Below are 13,603 nucleotides of genomic sequence, written 5' to 3'. Positions count from 1 at the left end.
CAGCTCGCCTGCGACCCTGTAGAACAGGATAAAGCAGCTGCAGATAATGAGATGAGATGAGAGATGTTCATTTCTGAAAACCCTTTGTTGGCAATGACTGCCTGAAGTCTTGAACTCATGGACATCACCAGACGCTGTGTTTCCTCCTTTTTAATGCTCTGCCAGGCCTTTACTGCAGCGGTTTTCAGTTGCTGTTTGTTTGTGGGCCTTTCTGTCTGACGTTTAGTCTTTAACAAGTGAAATGCTGCTCAATTGGGTTGAGATCAGGTGACTGACTTGGCCATTCAAGAATATTCCACTTCTTTGCTTTAATAAACTCCTGGGTTGCTTTGGCTTTATGTTTTGGGTCATTGTCCATCTGTATTATGAAACGCCGACCAATCAGTTTGGCTGGATTTGAGCACACAGTACGTCTCTGAATACCTCAGAATTCATCCGGCTGCTTCTGTCCTGTGTCACATCATCAATAAACACTAGTGACCCAGTGCCACTGGCAGCCATGCATGCCCAAGCCATCACAATGCCTCCGCCATGTTTTACAGATGATGTGGTATGCTTTGGATCATGAGCTGTACCACGCCTTTGCCATACTTTTTTCTTTCCATCATTCTGGTAGAGGTTGATCTTGGTTTCATCTGTCCAAAGAATGTTCTTCCAGAACTGTGCTGGCTTTTTTAGATGTTTTTTAGCCAAGTCCAATCTAGCCTTTTTATTCTTGAGGCTTATGAGTGGCTTGCACCATGCAGTGAACCCTCTATATTTACTTTCATGCAGTCTTCTCTTTATGGTAGATTTGGATATTGACACGCCTACTTCCTGGAGAGTGTTGTTCACTTGGTTAGCTGTTGTGAAGGGGTTTCTCTTCACCATGGAAATTATTCTGCGATCATCCACCACTGTTGTCTTCTGCGGGCGTCCAGGTCTTTTTGCATTGATGAGTTCACCAGTGCTTTCTTTCTTTCTCAGGATGTACCAAACTGTAGACTTTGCCACTCCTAATATTGTAGCAATTTCTCGGATGGGTTTTTTCTGTTTTCGCAGCTTAAGGATGGCTTGTTTCACCTGCATGGAGAGCTCCTTTGACCGCATGTTTTCTTCACAGAAAAATCTTCCAAATGCAAGCACCACACCTCAAATCAACTCCAGGCCTTTTATCTGCTTAATTGAGAATGACATAATGAAGGAATTGCCCACATCTGCCCATGAAATAGCCTTTGAGTCAAGTGTCCAATTACTTTGGGTCCCTTTAAAAACAGGGTGGCACATGTTAAGGAGCTGAAACTCCTAAACCCTTCATCCAATTTTAATGTGGATACCCTCAAATGAAAGCTGAAAGTCTGGACTTTGTGTCCATGTCTATTATATAACTATAACTTGAATAGGTTTCAGTAAACAGGTAAAAAAAGAAAATTTGTGTCAGTGTCCAAATATATATGGACCTAACTGTAAATCTCTATATGCGACTCATGAGGAAATCGAGGAGAGAGTTGTGTTGATAAATTTGGGGACTTTTTCTTTGTGAATGTGTCGATATAATAAAAAGAAAAATCACACGTTGGCTTGAAGATATGACGTTTATCTTCTCGTGTTGAAAAACTTGCACTTTTCATACGAAATACATCACAGATCTGAGTGACATATTTAAGTTATTCCATGAAATCAAGTCGTACATGAGCTGATAGCTGACGAGGCACGTAGTACCGAGTTGTCTATAATCCATGTACGACGAGATTAAGTGGAATAACTGTTTTATTCTATCCACATTCACTGGATTTTGAGAAATGGAGCATTTTTACTTTTTTCCAATTTGATAAATAAAAACTTTATACAAAACGTCTGACAAAATCATTTCCACTTTGAATGTAAACAAACCGGTGAAATGACAGGAGCAATTTGTGAAAAAATGCTATAATAATTCTTGAAAAATTAAAAAAAAAGAAGATACATTCTCACCATCAAATACTTTCATTCCATATTTTGTTGCTTTTTAAAAAATATTTTTTAGGGTTTTGTTTTCAAGTACAGTTTTTATTTCGTCCTCGGTTGGTTCAGCAACACTCTCTGCCATTTTGTTTTTCTCTACTCACGGTATATGAGCTGGTATCCTAGTAGTAGAGTAGCCAATCAGAGCGCGCAATTGCTCATATCCAGTGAATGCGGATGGAATAAATACACACTTGCGCGGAGATATGAAGTTTATCTTCTTGTGTTGAAAATATTTTCACTTGTTCACTTTGCTCACTCGTGATATATACCTTCATATCTTTGCACAACTGTGTAATATCCCCTATATATAGCTTACACCAGGGCTTTTCAAAGTGTGGGGCGCACCTCCCCTAGGGGGCGCCAGAGTTCTTCAGGGGGGCGCAACGTGAGGAAAAATAAACCAGAATAAGTTATTATTGCGGACATTTAGCGAACTTCAGCTAGCCTTTGCCAGAGACAAAATGGATTGATTTTTAGTACCTAAAGCTACAGTGAGTGAGGAGACAGAGTCTGGGCCAAGCAAAAAAAGAAGGAAGTATGACCACGATTATTTAAAGTTTGGATTTTCATGGACTGGATCTGAAGATGCTCCACTGCCACAGTGTGTTGTCTGCCAAGAGGTGCTAGCTAACGATGCTATGAGATGTTTAAAATGTGTAAAACAAGATGTTCAAAAAAAAAAAAGCACAGATGTTTAAAATGTGTAAAAAAAAAAGATGTTTTAAAAAAGCACATGTTTAAAATGTGTAAAAAAAAGAGTTTTTAAAAAGCACAGATGTTTAAAATGTGTAAAAAAGAGTTGTTAAAAAGCACAGATGTTTAAAATGTGTAAAAAAGAGGTTTTAAAAAAGCACAGATGTTTAAAATGTGTAAAAAAAGGTTTTAAAAAGCACAGATGTTTAAAATGTGTAAAAAAGAGGTTTTAAAAAGCACAGATGTTTAAAATGTGTAAAAAAAAGAGGTTTTAAAAAGCACAGATGTTTAAAATGTGTAAAAAAGATGTTTTAAAAAAGCACAGATGTTTAAAATTTGTAAAAAAGAGGTTTTAAAAAGCACAGATGTTTAAAATGTGTAAAAAGGATGTTTTAAAAAAGCACAGATGTTTAAAATGTGTAAAAAAGATGTTTTAAAAAGCACAGATGTTTAAAATGTGTAAAAAAAGATGTTTTAAAAAGCACAGATGTTTAAAATGTGTAAAAAGGATGTTTTAAAAAGCACAGATGTTTAAAATGTGTAAAAAGGATGTTGTAAAAAAGCACAGATGTTTAAAATGTGTAAAAAAGAGGTTTTAAAAAGCACAGATGTTTAAAATGTGTAAAAAGGATGTTTTAAAAAGCACAGATGTTTAAAATGTGTAAAAAATATGTTTTAAAAAAGCACAGATGTTTAAAATGTGTAAAAAAGAGGTTTTAAAAAGCACAGATGTTTAAAATGTGTAAAAAGGATGTTTTAAAAAGCACAGATGTTTAAAATGTGTAAAAAGGATGTTTTAAAAAGCACAGATGTTTAAAATGTGTAAAAAGGATGTTTTAAAAAAGCACAGATGTTTAAAATGTGTAAAAAAGATGTTTTAAAAAGCACAGATGTTTAAAATGTGTAAAAAAAAAGATGTTTTAAAAAGCACAGATGTTTAAAATGTGTAAAAAAGATGTTTTAAAAAGCACAGATGTTTAAAAAGCACAGATGTTTAAAATGTGTAAAAAAGATGTTTTAAAAAAGCACAGATGTTTAAAATGTGTAAAAAAGAGGTTTTAAAAAGCACAGATTTTAAAATGTGTAAAAAAGATGTTTTAAAAAAGCACAATGTTTAAAATGTGTAAAAAAGAGGTTTTAAAAAGCACAGATGTTTAAAAAGCACAGATGTTTAAAATGTGTAAAAAAGATGTTTTAAAAAAGCACAGATGTTTAAAATGTGTAAAAAAAAAAGATGTTTTAAAAAAGCACATGTTTAAAATGTGTAAAAAAGATGTTGTAAAAAAGCACAGATGTTTAAAATGTGTAAAAAAAGAGGTTTTAAAAAGCACAGATGTTTAAAATGTGTAAAAAGGATGTTTTAAAAAGCACAGATGTTTAAAATGTGTAAAAAATATGTTTTAAAAAAGCACAGATGTTTAAAATGTGTAAAAAAGATGTTGTAAAAAAGCACAGATGTTTAAAATGTGTAAAAAAGAGGTTTTAAAAAGCACAGATGTTTAAAATGTGTAAAAAGGATGTTTTAAAAAGCACAGATGTTTAAAATGTGTAAAAAGGATGTTTTAAAAAAGCACAGATGTTTAAAATGTGTAAAAAAAGATGTTTTAAAAAGCACAGATGTTTAAAATGTGTAAAAAAAAAAGATGTTTTAAAAAGCACAGATGTTTAAAATGTGTAAAAAGGATGTTTTAAAAAGCACAGATGTTTAAAAAGCACAGATGTTTAAAATGTGTAAAAAAAAGATGTTTTAAAAAGCACAGATGTTTAAAATGTGTAAAAAGGATGTTGTAAAAAAGCACAGATGTTTAAAATGTGTAAAAAAAGATGCTTTAAAAAGCACAGATGTTTAAAATGTGTATAAAAAGATGTTTTAAAAAGCACAGATGTTTAAAATGTGTAAAAAAGATGTTTTAAAAAGCACAGATGTTTAAAAAGCACAGATGTTTAAAATGTGTAAAAAAAGATGCTTTAAAAAGCACAGATGTTTAAAATGTGTAAAAAAAAGATGTTTTAAAAAGCACAGATGTTTAAAATGTGTAAAAAGGATGTTTTAAAAAGCACAGATGTTTAAAATGTGTAAAAAGGATGTTTTAAAAAGCACAGATGTTTAAAATGTGTAAAAAGGATGTTTTAAAAAAGCACAGATGTTTAAAATGTGTAAAAAAGATGTTTTAAAAAGCACAGATGTTTAAAATGTGTAAAAAAAAGATGTTTTAAAAAGCACAGATGTTTAAAATGTGTAAAAAAGATGTTTTAAAAAGCACAGATGTTTAAAAAGCACAGATGTTTAAAATGTGTAAAAAAGATGTTTTAAAAAAGCACAGATGTTTAAAATGTGTAAAAAAGAGGTTTTAAAAAGCACAGATTTTAAAATGTGTAAAAAAGATGTTTTAAAAAAGCACAATGTTTAAAATGTGTAAAAAAGAGGTTTTAAAAAGCACAGATGTTTAAAATGTGTAAAAAAGATGTTTTAAAAAAGCACAGATGTTTAAAATGTGTAAAAAAGGATGTTTTAAAAAGCACAGATGTTTAAAATTTGTAAAAAAAAGAGGTTTTAAAAAGCACAGATGTTTAAAATGTGTAAAAAAGAGGTTTTAAAAAGCACAGATGTTTAAAATGTGTAAAAAAGAGGTTTTAAAAAAGCACAGATGTTTAAAATGTGTAAAAAAGAGGTTTTAAAAAGCACAGATGTTTAAAATGTGTAAAAAAAGATGTTTTAAAAAGCACAGATGTTTAAAATGTGTAAAAAGGATGTTTTAAAAAGCACAGATGTTTAAAATGTGTAAAAAAGAGGTTTTAAAAAGCACAGATGTTTAAAATGTGTAAAAAAGAGGTTTTAAAAAAGCACAGATGTTTAAAATGTGTAAAAAAGAGGTTTTAAAAAGCACAGATGTTTAAAATGTGTAAAAAAAGATGTTTTAAAAAGCACAGATGTTTAAAATGTGTAAAAAGGATGTTTTAAAAAGCACAGATGTTTAAAATGTGTAAAAAGGATGTTGTAAAAAAGCACAGATGTTTAAAATGTGTAAAAAAGAGGTTTTAAAAAGCACAGATGTTTAAAATGTGTAAAAAGGATGTTTTAAAAAGCACAGATGTTTAAAATGTGTAAAAAGGATGTTGTAAAAAAGCACAGATGTTTAAAATGTGTAAAAAAGAGGTTTTAAAAAGCACAGATGTTTAAAATGTGTAAAAAGGATGTTTTAAAAAGCACAGATGTTTAAAATGTGTAAAAAATATGTTTTAAAAAGCACAGATGTTTAAAATGTGTAAAAAAGAGGTTTTAAAAAGCACAGATGTTTAAAATGTGTAAAAAGGATGTTTTAAAAAGCACAGATGTTTAAAATGTGTAAAAAGGATGTTTTAAAAAACACAGATGTTTAAAATGTGTAAAAAAGATGTTTTAAAAAGCACAGATGTTTAAAATGTGTAAAAAAAAGATGTTTTAAAAAGCACAGATGTTTAAAATGTGTAAAAAAAAAGATGTTTTAAAAAGCACAGATGTTTAAAATGTGTAAAAAAGATGTTTTAAAAAGCACAGATGTTTAAAAAGCACAGATGTTTAAAATGTGTAAAAAAGAGGTTTTAAAAAGCACAGATGTTTAAAATGTGTAAAAAGGATGTTTTAAAAAGCACAGATGTTTAAAATGTGTAAAAAGGATGTTTTAAAAAGCACAGATGTTTAAAATGTGTAAAAAAAGATGTTTAAAAAGCACAGATGTTTAAAATGTGTAAAAAAAGATGTTTTAAAAAGCACAGATGTTTAAAATGTGTAAAAAAGATGTTTTAAAAAAGCACAGATGTTTAAAATGTGTAAAAAAGAGGTTTTAAAAAGCACAGATGTTTAAAATGTGTAAAAAAAGATGTTTAAAAAGCACAGATGTTTAAAATGTGTAAAAAAGATGTTTTAAAAAGCACAGATGTTTAAAATGTGTAAAAAAGATGTTTTAAAAAAGCACAGATGTTTAAAATGTGTAAAAAAGAGGTTTTAAAAAGCACAGATGTTTAAAATGTGTAAAAAAAAGGTGTTTTAAAAAGCACAGATGTTTAAAATGTGTAAAAAAGATGTTTTAAAAAGCACAGATGTTTAAAATGTGTAAAAAGGATGTTTTAAAAAGCACAGATGTTTAAAATGTGTAAAAAGGATGTTTTAAAAAGCACAGATGTTTAAAATGTGTAAAAAGGATGTTTTAAAAAAACACAGATGTTTAAAATGTGTAAAAAGGATGTTTTAAAAAGCACAGATGTTTAAAATGTGTAAAAAAAGATGTTTAAAAAGCACAGATGTTTAAAATGTGTAAAAAAAGATGTTTTAAAAAGCACAGATGTTTAAAATGTGTAAAAAAGATGTTTTAAAAAAGCACAGATGTTTAAAATGTGTAAAAGAGGTTTTAAAAAGCACAGATGTTTAAAATGTGTAAAAAAAAAGATGTTTAAAAAACACAGATGTTTAAAATGTGTAAAAAAGAGGTTTTAAAAAGCACAGATGTTTAAAATGTGTAAAAAAAGATGTTTTAAAAAGCACAGATGTTTAAAATGTGTAAAAAGGATGTTTTAAAAAAGCACAGATATTTTAAATGTGTAAAAAAAGATTTTTCAAAAAAGCACAGATGTTTAAAATGTGTAAAAGACAAAAATAAAAATTTGTACAACAACCATTTTTTAAAATACGAATGGAACATTAAGTATAGCAACAACAAAAATTGGGGGGGGGGGGGGGGGGCGCTGTTGTTTATTTGCTCTCTGAGGGGGGGGCTGACTCTCCCACACTTTAAAAACCCCTGGCTTACACAATCCAGTATAAACCTTCATAAGAATTTCACCAAGTTATAATGTGTTATATAGCCTACATCATCCTGTCTAAATGCTCACAAGTAGCTAAATGTTTGAGAACATGTTAGAAGCATTGAGAACATGATGTAGGCTATATAACCCTTCATAAACTATAATGTAAATACTTACAAGCATTTAGAAAGGATTATGTAAGGCCATATACAGTGGCTCAAAAGTATTTGAACACTTAAACCACACTTACATATGTCAGAGGCTCCAACTTGGGAAATTGCAAAGAGGGAGATTCTCCCTCTCTGCGAGTAGCTCAGAGGGAGACAAGTTTGAGCGACGTAGGCGCAAAGGCGAGTTTATGATTCACCACATTTCATGTCAATTAAATCTTATTAGTAGTAACGGATCTAGATAAATCCAGTGACTATAGACCAAACTTTAATATGCCTAAAGTCAATGTCAATAATGACTATTATAAATTGCCAATGGTAGACCCTCTGATGATAATGTTCTTCTAATAATATTCTAAGTCTAAGTTAGTAAAAGTCAGACAAGTTCGTTAGAATCTAACGTTTGGTCTGGTGATCTAGCCTTGTCAGATATAGGGTCGTCTTGCTGCCGTCCAAAATAGTCCGCCATTCGTCCCTGGTGACCATTGCGACGGGCGAGCCAAACTTTATCTTGGTGATTTTCTGATATTTTTTCTTCATAGTTTGGCTTTCGCCATTTCCACCAACGGAACTTCGTTTCATTATCTCATTCAGGAGAACATAAAGACGAGGAGGTAAGAAATGCAGATGCAAAAAAACAAACAAAATGGTTGAGTGTCGTGGGTTTTCTCATTCTCTCACACGTATCATTAATAGCGCCATCTGTACACTTTATCGGTAACTGCTAAGACATTGGGTGGCTCAGTGTGACCCCGCGGCGCACCAAATTCCGCTCGATTCATATGCGCGCTTGATCTGCATGCGCAGGCCTCCGGCATTCACTCCAATCCCCCCGTTACGCCGATCGGTGTACCGACCGGGAAATCGGCATATACCGCAGGGTACATACTTGAGTCCACCCATACAATGTCAGACACACGAAAAGCGGAAAGTCAACTATTAATTTTCGTCAACATAAACGTATCAAGTTATATATATATTTTTAACTAATCATGTGTAGTAAGGGCGGGCGGGAGATTTTTATGTTGTCAGCGGGAGGTTGGGAGGATTTTCTAAATGTTCCCTAAAACGGGAGATCTCCTGCCCACGGCGGGAGAGTTGGAGCCTCTGAAATGTACGTGAATGTATTTTACTGCATTACAAAACAACACGTCAATCCGAGTGGTGTTTATTTTAAAGAGAAATTTTCAAGGAAAACACTTAAACGTATATAAACTAGTAGTGATCCTGGTTAAATTTACTGATGCATGACGTTCATCATTTCAGTTTCTTTTTTCTGTCATTGCTTGCATTTGTTGCATTTCTATTATTTAATTGTATTTTACTCTAAAGCGCTTTGAGCTGAATTTTAAATGTACAAAAGGTTGAAAAAGATATTAATACTACTCTTAATACTATTATTACTACTACCTTTAGCAGTATTAATGGTATATTAATAATAATTTTTAGCTGAAAAATTATTGAAGCTGATTATAGAAAATCGTGTACGCTGATTGGTTGAGAAATTCAGACTATTTCTCGATAATCACCTCGAGCGACTTGGCAAAATGGCTCCAATCACTTCGTCACCGTAAGTGAGGTAGAATTACAGATGATGAAAGAAAATGCTGTTCCTAAAAGCACTAAAGATGCTCTGAAGTTTGTTCTAAAACTATTCAAAGGGAAGGTGGGATTGGGATTTATTTTATTAATTTCAAAACGAAGTATTTTATGAGACTCGGCGTAGATAAGTGACACAGGTCTGTGCCATAAAGTCATTACATTTACATCCCACTTTTGAAATTTGATATAAATGATTTTTAAAAAATAATCACCTGTGCATTTATATTAAAACAATTATCTGCCTCAGGCTCAGTGAATAATTGTTAAATATTACTTGCAATTTTTTTAGCATAATAATTTATACAAATAATTTGATATTACATATAATCTATTATTATATGGCATGAGCTGCTTCCGGTAAAATCATGCGCTCTGATTGGCTCCTTGGCAGGCAGAATTTTCCCGTAATGCTCGTGCGCGATTATGGACTTTCATTTCCAAGACATCGGCTTTCAACGTTGGGGGAAAAAAAAATCTACCAAAAAGATTCACTGGAAGTCAAAATAAACAATCAAAAACATCTCATCTCATCTCATCTCATTATCTGTAGCCGCTTTATCCTGTTCTACAGGGTCGCAGGCAAGCTGGAGCCTATCCCAGCTGACTACGGGCGAAAGGCGGGGTTCACCCTGGACAAGTTGCCAGGTCATCACAGGGCTGACACATAGACACAGACAACCATTCACACCTACGGTCAATTTAGAGTCACCAGTTAACCTATCCTGCATGTCTTTGGACTGTGGGGGAAACCGGAGCACCCATCAAAAACATAAAAAAAACAAAAAGACAAACAAGAGTCACCAAGTTATTCAAGAAATGAGCAACAAACGGCGTTCAGAAACCGCTAACCGCTAACAGAAATTCAGTTCTGAAACCGCTAGCCGTTTATTCTGCATGCGTGACTCAACTATGTTACAAATAAGACGTAACTGAAAGCAGCGTCACGCCTCATTATAATAACCGTCTATTTTAATCTTTTAAGAAATTTTAAAAAAGCCATATAATAAACTCCTTATTAACCTCGCTTACTTGGTCTTTACGGGAAAATATCAGATCGAGGTCTTTTTGCTCGGTCCGTACTGTCAAGACCTCGGTCTGATATTTTCCCATAAAGACCTCGCGCTCAGTTAATAAGTAGTTAATAATAAAACAATCAATACTTTATTTCAAAATTATTATTAAAATATTTTAACGACCCTGTTATTCGCGCCACACGCTCTGCTGTTCGTGAACCTCGCAGCTCGGACCACACACACACACACACACACACTTCTGTATAGTCTGTGTTTGTTTACTTCACCATGTGGGTCTGTTTTATTTAGATCTCGTCTCCTCCCTTGTCTCTTTACCGCTTTTCCCAATTATTCTGTGTAATTAAACCCCTTTGTTTACGTTCTGTGTGAAATATTAGTTCAGTGTACCTTACACACAACTGCCGTAATGTCTCGCGTCTTGTCATTTCGGCTTTATTTTTTTTTACTTTGCCTCGTGACCCTGTTTTCTGATCGCCCGACCTACAGCCTGTGTTTACGGGTTTGATACTGACCCATGATTTGGATTTGTCTCCGTTTCTGATCCAGGTATTAATAAATTCATTTTACTGCATTAGTATCCTGCTCCAGCCCCATTTCCTGACACAACAACAACAACAACAACCACCACCTCTATCTGTCCACATCTCCGTCCATCTAAAACACCATTTTTCTCAGCAACTACAAATCACAACTGCTTGATATTTGGTACCAAGCTTCAGCTTGGGGTTCTATACCGTGTTTACTATTTTCAGGTCTGTCCCACATCAACTTCCTGTTTACCGACTGAATGTATTTATGAAACATACAGGGTGGATTTTGACGCTATTTCAAGAAGCAAAATGCTATGTCAAAATGACAGTTTACCAGCATGCTGTTTGAAATCCCTGGGGAGAGACACTGCTCTTTACTTCCTTGTTTCAGGGTTCATTATTTGTTGAAGTCAACATTTACAATAAAAAAGTGTCTTATTCCTTCGATTGCTTGCATTCTGATATAAGCGAGAGCGGGGGATATGTAAGTGAGCAGTAGCTTACAGTTGATTTATTATGCCCCCGCTCCAAAGGAAGCGAAGTCGTTGTGCAACAGACCTGAAAACGGTGTACATGGTATCGAACCCCAAACTGAAGTTTGGTACCAAGTGGCTATGATTTGTGGTTGCTGAGAAATAGGGTGTTTCAGATGGACAGAAATACGGAGATACGGCCGGGCAGATGTAAACCAGTATACCCCCCCTCCTTCGGAGCAGGGGTATAAATAATAATAATAATAATAATAATAATAATAATAGTGCACTCGAATGTAAAGTGAGGTGTGTAAACTTACTCTGTAGGTTGAGTTTATCACAAGTCGTCTCAGGTCTTGCAATTGCACATTTATACACGTCTCCTTTCCTGTTCTGACTGTAGTCACTCCACGGAGCTCCCACTAATAACCTGCAACACCATTAAACACACAGTGGGGGAAATAAACCACATTTACCCTGCGGTCACAACTCACAAGCAACAAGACACGTAGTTTATATAAATTATGGAGTGAGCTGGTGATCTCTCACACACACACACACACACACACACACACTGAACATAGTGTTCACAGGATTTCACTGGACCAGAATGCATAAAAACACACCTGTAACCTGTAACGACCTGTGTGTGTGTGTGTGTGTGTGTGTGTGAGCAAGCAATTTCTTCAAAGGGACAAAATTAAGGGCCTCTTAATGATAGTTGTGAGCTTGTGGAGACATTTGTCTGGTCCCCATGAGGAAAGGAAGCAGCTTTTATTGACAAACAAAAATAAGTAAACAAACAAACAAACAAAACGGGGCCGGGGGGGGGGGGGGAGATTCCATGAAAATTTTCCAGGCAATGAAAATACCACTCAAAGATAGAATTGCAAATGTACATGTGTATGTGAACAAACAAACAAACAAACAAACAAACAAACAAACAGCACCATAATTTCCTTCTGGATAGTGAGGTTAAGTTTAACTGGAGACATACTATTATTTATCTACAATACCACACAAGTCAGTAAAAATATCCTTTGAGGATAAAATTACAAACGTGTGTGTGTGTGTGTGTGTGTGTGTGTGTGTGTGTGTGTGTGTAAATAAACACTGCACTACTGGACCATTTTCTGGATCATTTCTGACACAGTAAACAGTTTGTGGTTTGTAAGATTTATCTAGAAATTGTGCAAAGGAAGTGACTCAGTGAAACAGCACAGGTATACGAGAGAGAGAGAGAGAGAGAGAGAGAGAGAGTGTTTGTTCGTCCCACTTCCTTTTGATGACACTACTGCAGAAACACCCTGGGTACAGTAGGTCACAAGTTCATGCTCCTTCAGACGTCACATGTAGAGGAGAAGAGTTTCATTATTATTATTAATTTTTATTATTATTTATTTTTATTTCTACAGTTACGTGAAAAAGAAAGCACACCCTCCATTAATTCTGTGTTTTTACTGATCAGGGCCTCAGTAACCTCTATAAACATGTGGTCCTCAGGTGACAACAACAAAACACAACAGATTTCAATATGTAGCCAAAAAGTAAACCAATATTCAGAAACCGGGTGGGGAAAAAAAAAATAAGTACACCACAGTTACCGCAAACGTTTAGTTGCAGTTATTGCCGCACAAGGGGGTCACACCGGATACTGAAAGCAAAGGGTCACATACTTTTGCCACTCACAGATATGTAATATTGGATCATTTTCCTCAATAAATAAATGACCAAGTATAATATTTTTGTCTCATTTGTTTAACTGGGTTCTCTTTATCTACTTTTAGGACTTGTGTGAAAATCTGATGATGTTTTAGGTCATATTTATGCAGAAATATAGAAAATTCTAAAGGGTTCACAAACTTTCAAGCACCACTGTAAAAGCCACCAGAATTTCACTAGATATGCTCACTACATAGGGTGTAACATAATGGCTATAGAACGTATCAGCTACAGATATTACCGGTTCAAAGTTCACTAGAAAACTTTATCAGTGTTTATGTTCTGTTAAGGACTGGGATGTGTATTTTATAGCGGTTGTTACAGCCCAGTTCCTGCTGTGTGTGTGTGTGTGTGTGTGTGTGTGTGTGTGTGTGTGTGTGTGTGTGTGAGAGAGATTGTTTTTGGGAGTGTGTGAGTTTGGTATGTGTGCATCAGACCATCAAGCATTCCACTTATTCAGAAGGAGGACAGAAATGTCATCGACCCCAGCCAACGAAAGAGCAGGAAATGACGTCTCTTAATAAAATCAGTCAGTCAGAGTCAGGACTGTTGCATCATCACCAGGAACATGGGCAGGGAGTTTCCTGAGGTCCAGTCAGGGGGTGACAAAC

The 13,603-nt window shown here is 34.1% G+C and overlaps 1 protein-coding gene across 1 annotated transcript in view; it reads right to left on the bottom strand.

Moving 5' to 3' along the window:
• itga2.2 (integrin, alpha 2 (CD49B, alpha 2 subunit of VLA-2 receptor), tandem duplicate 2) overlaps positions 1-13,603 on the bottom strand; it is a 100,045-nt gene that overhangs the window by 56,637 nt on the left and 29,805 nt on the right. Inside the window, exon 3 of the mRNA XM_060908828.1 lies at positions 11,591-11,700. Within this exon, the coding sequence (XP_060764811.1) occupies positions 11,591-11,700 (110 nt within the window). The remainder of the gene's footprint in view (positions 1-11,590; positions 11,701-13,603) is intronic.

This window comes from Neoarius graeffei, chromosome 25, assembly GCF_027579695.1.
Source record: "Neoarius graeffei isolate fNeoGra1 chromosome 25, fNeoGra1.pri, whole genome shotgun sequence".
NCBI classification, from domain to species: domain Eukaryota; kingdom Metazoa; phylum Chordata; class Actinopteri; order Siluriformes; family Ariidae; genus Neoarius; species Neoarius graeffei.
This window is presented reverse-complemented; position numbering and strand designations above follow the sequence as displayed.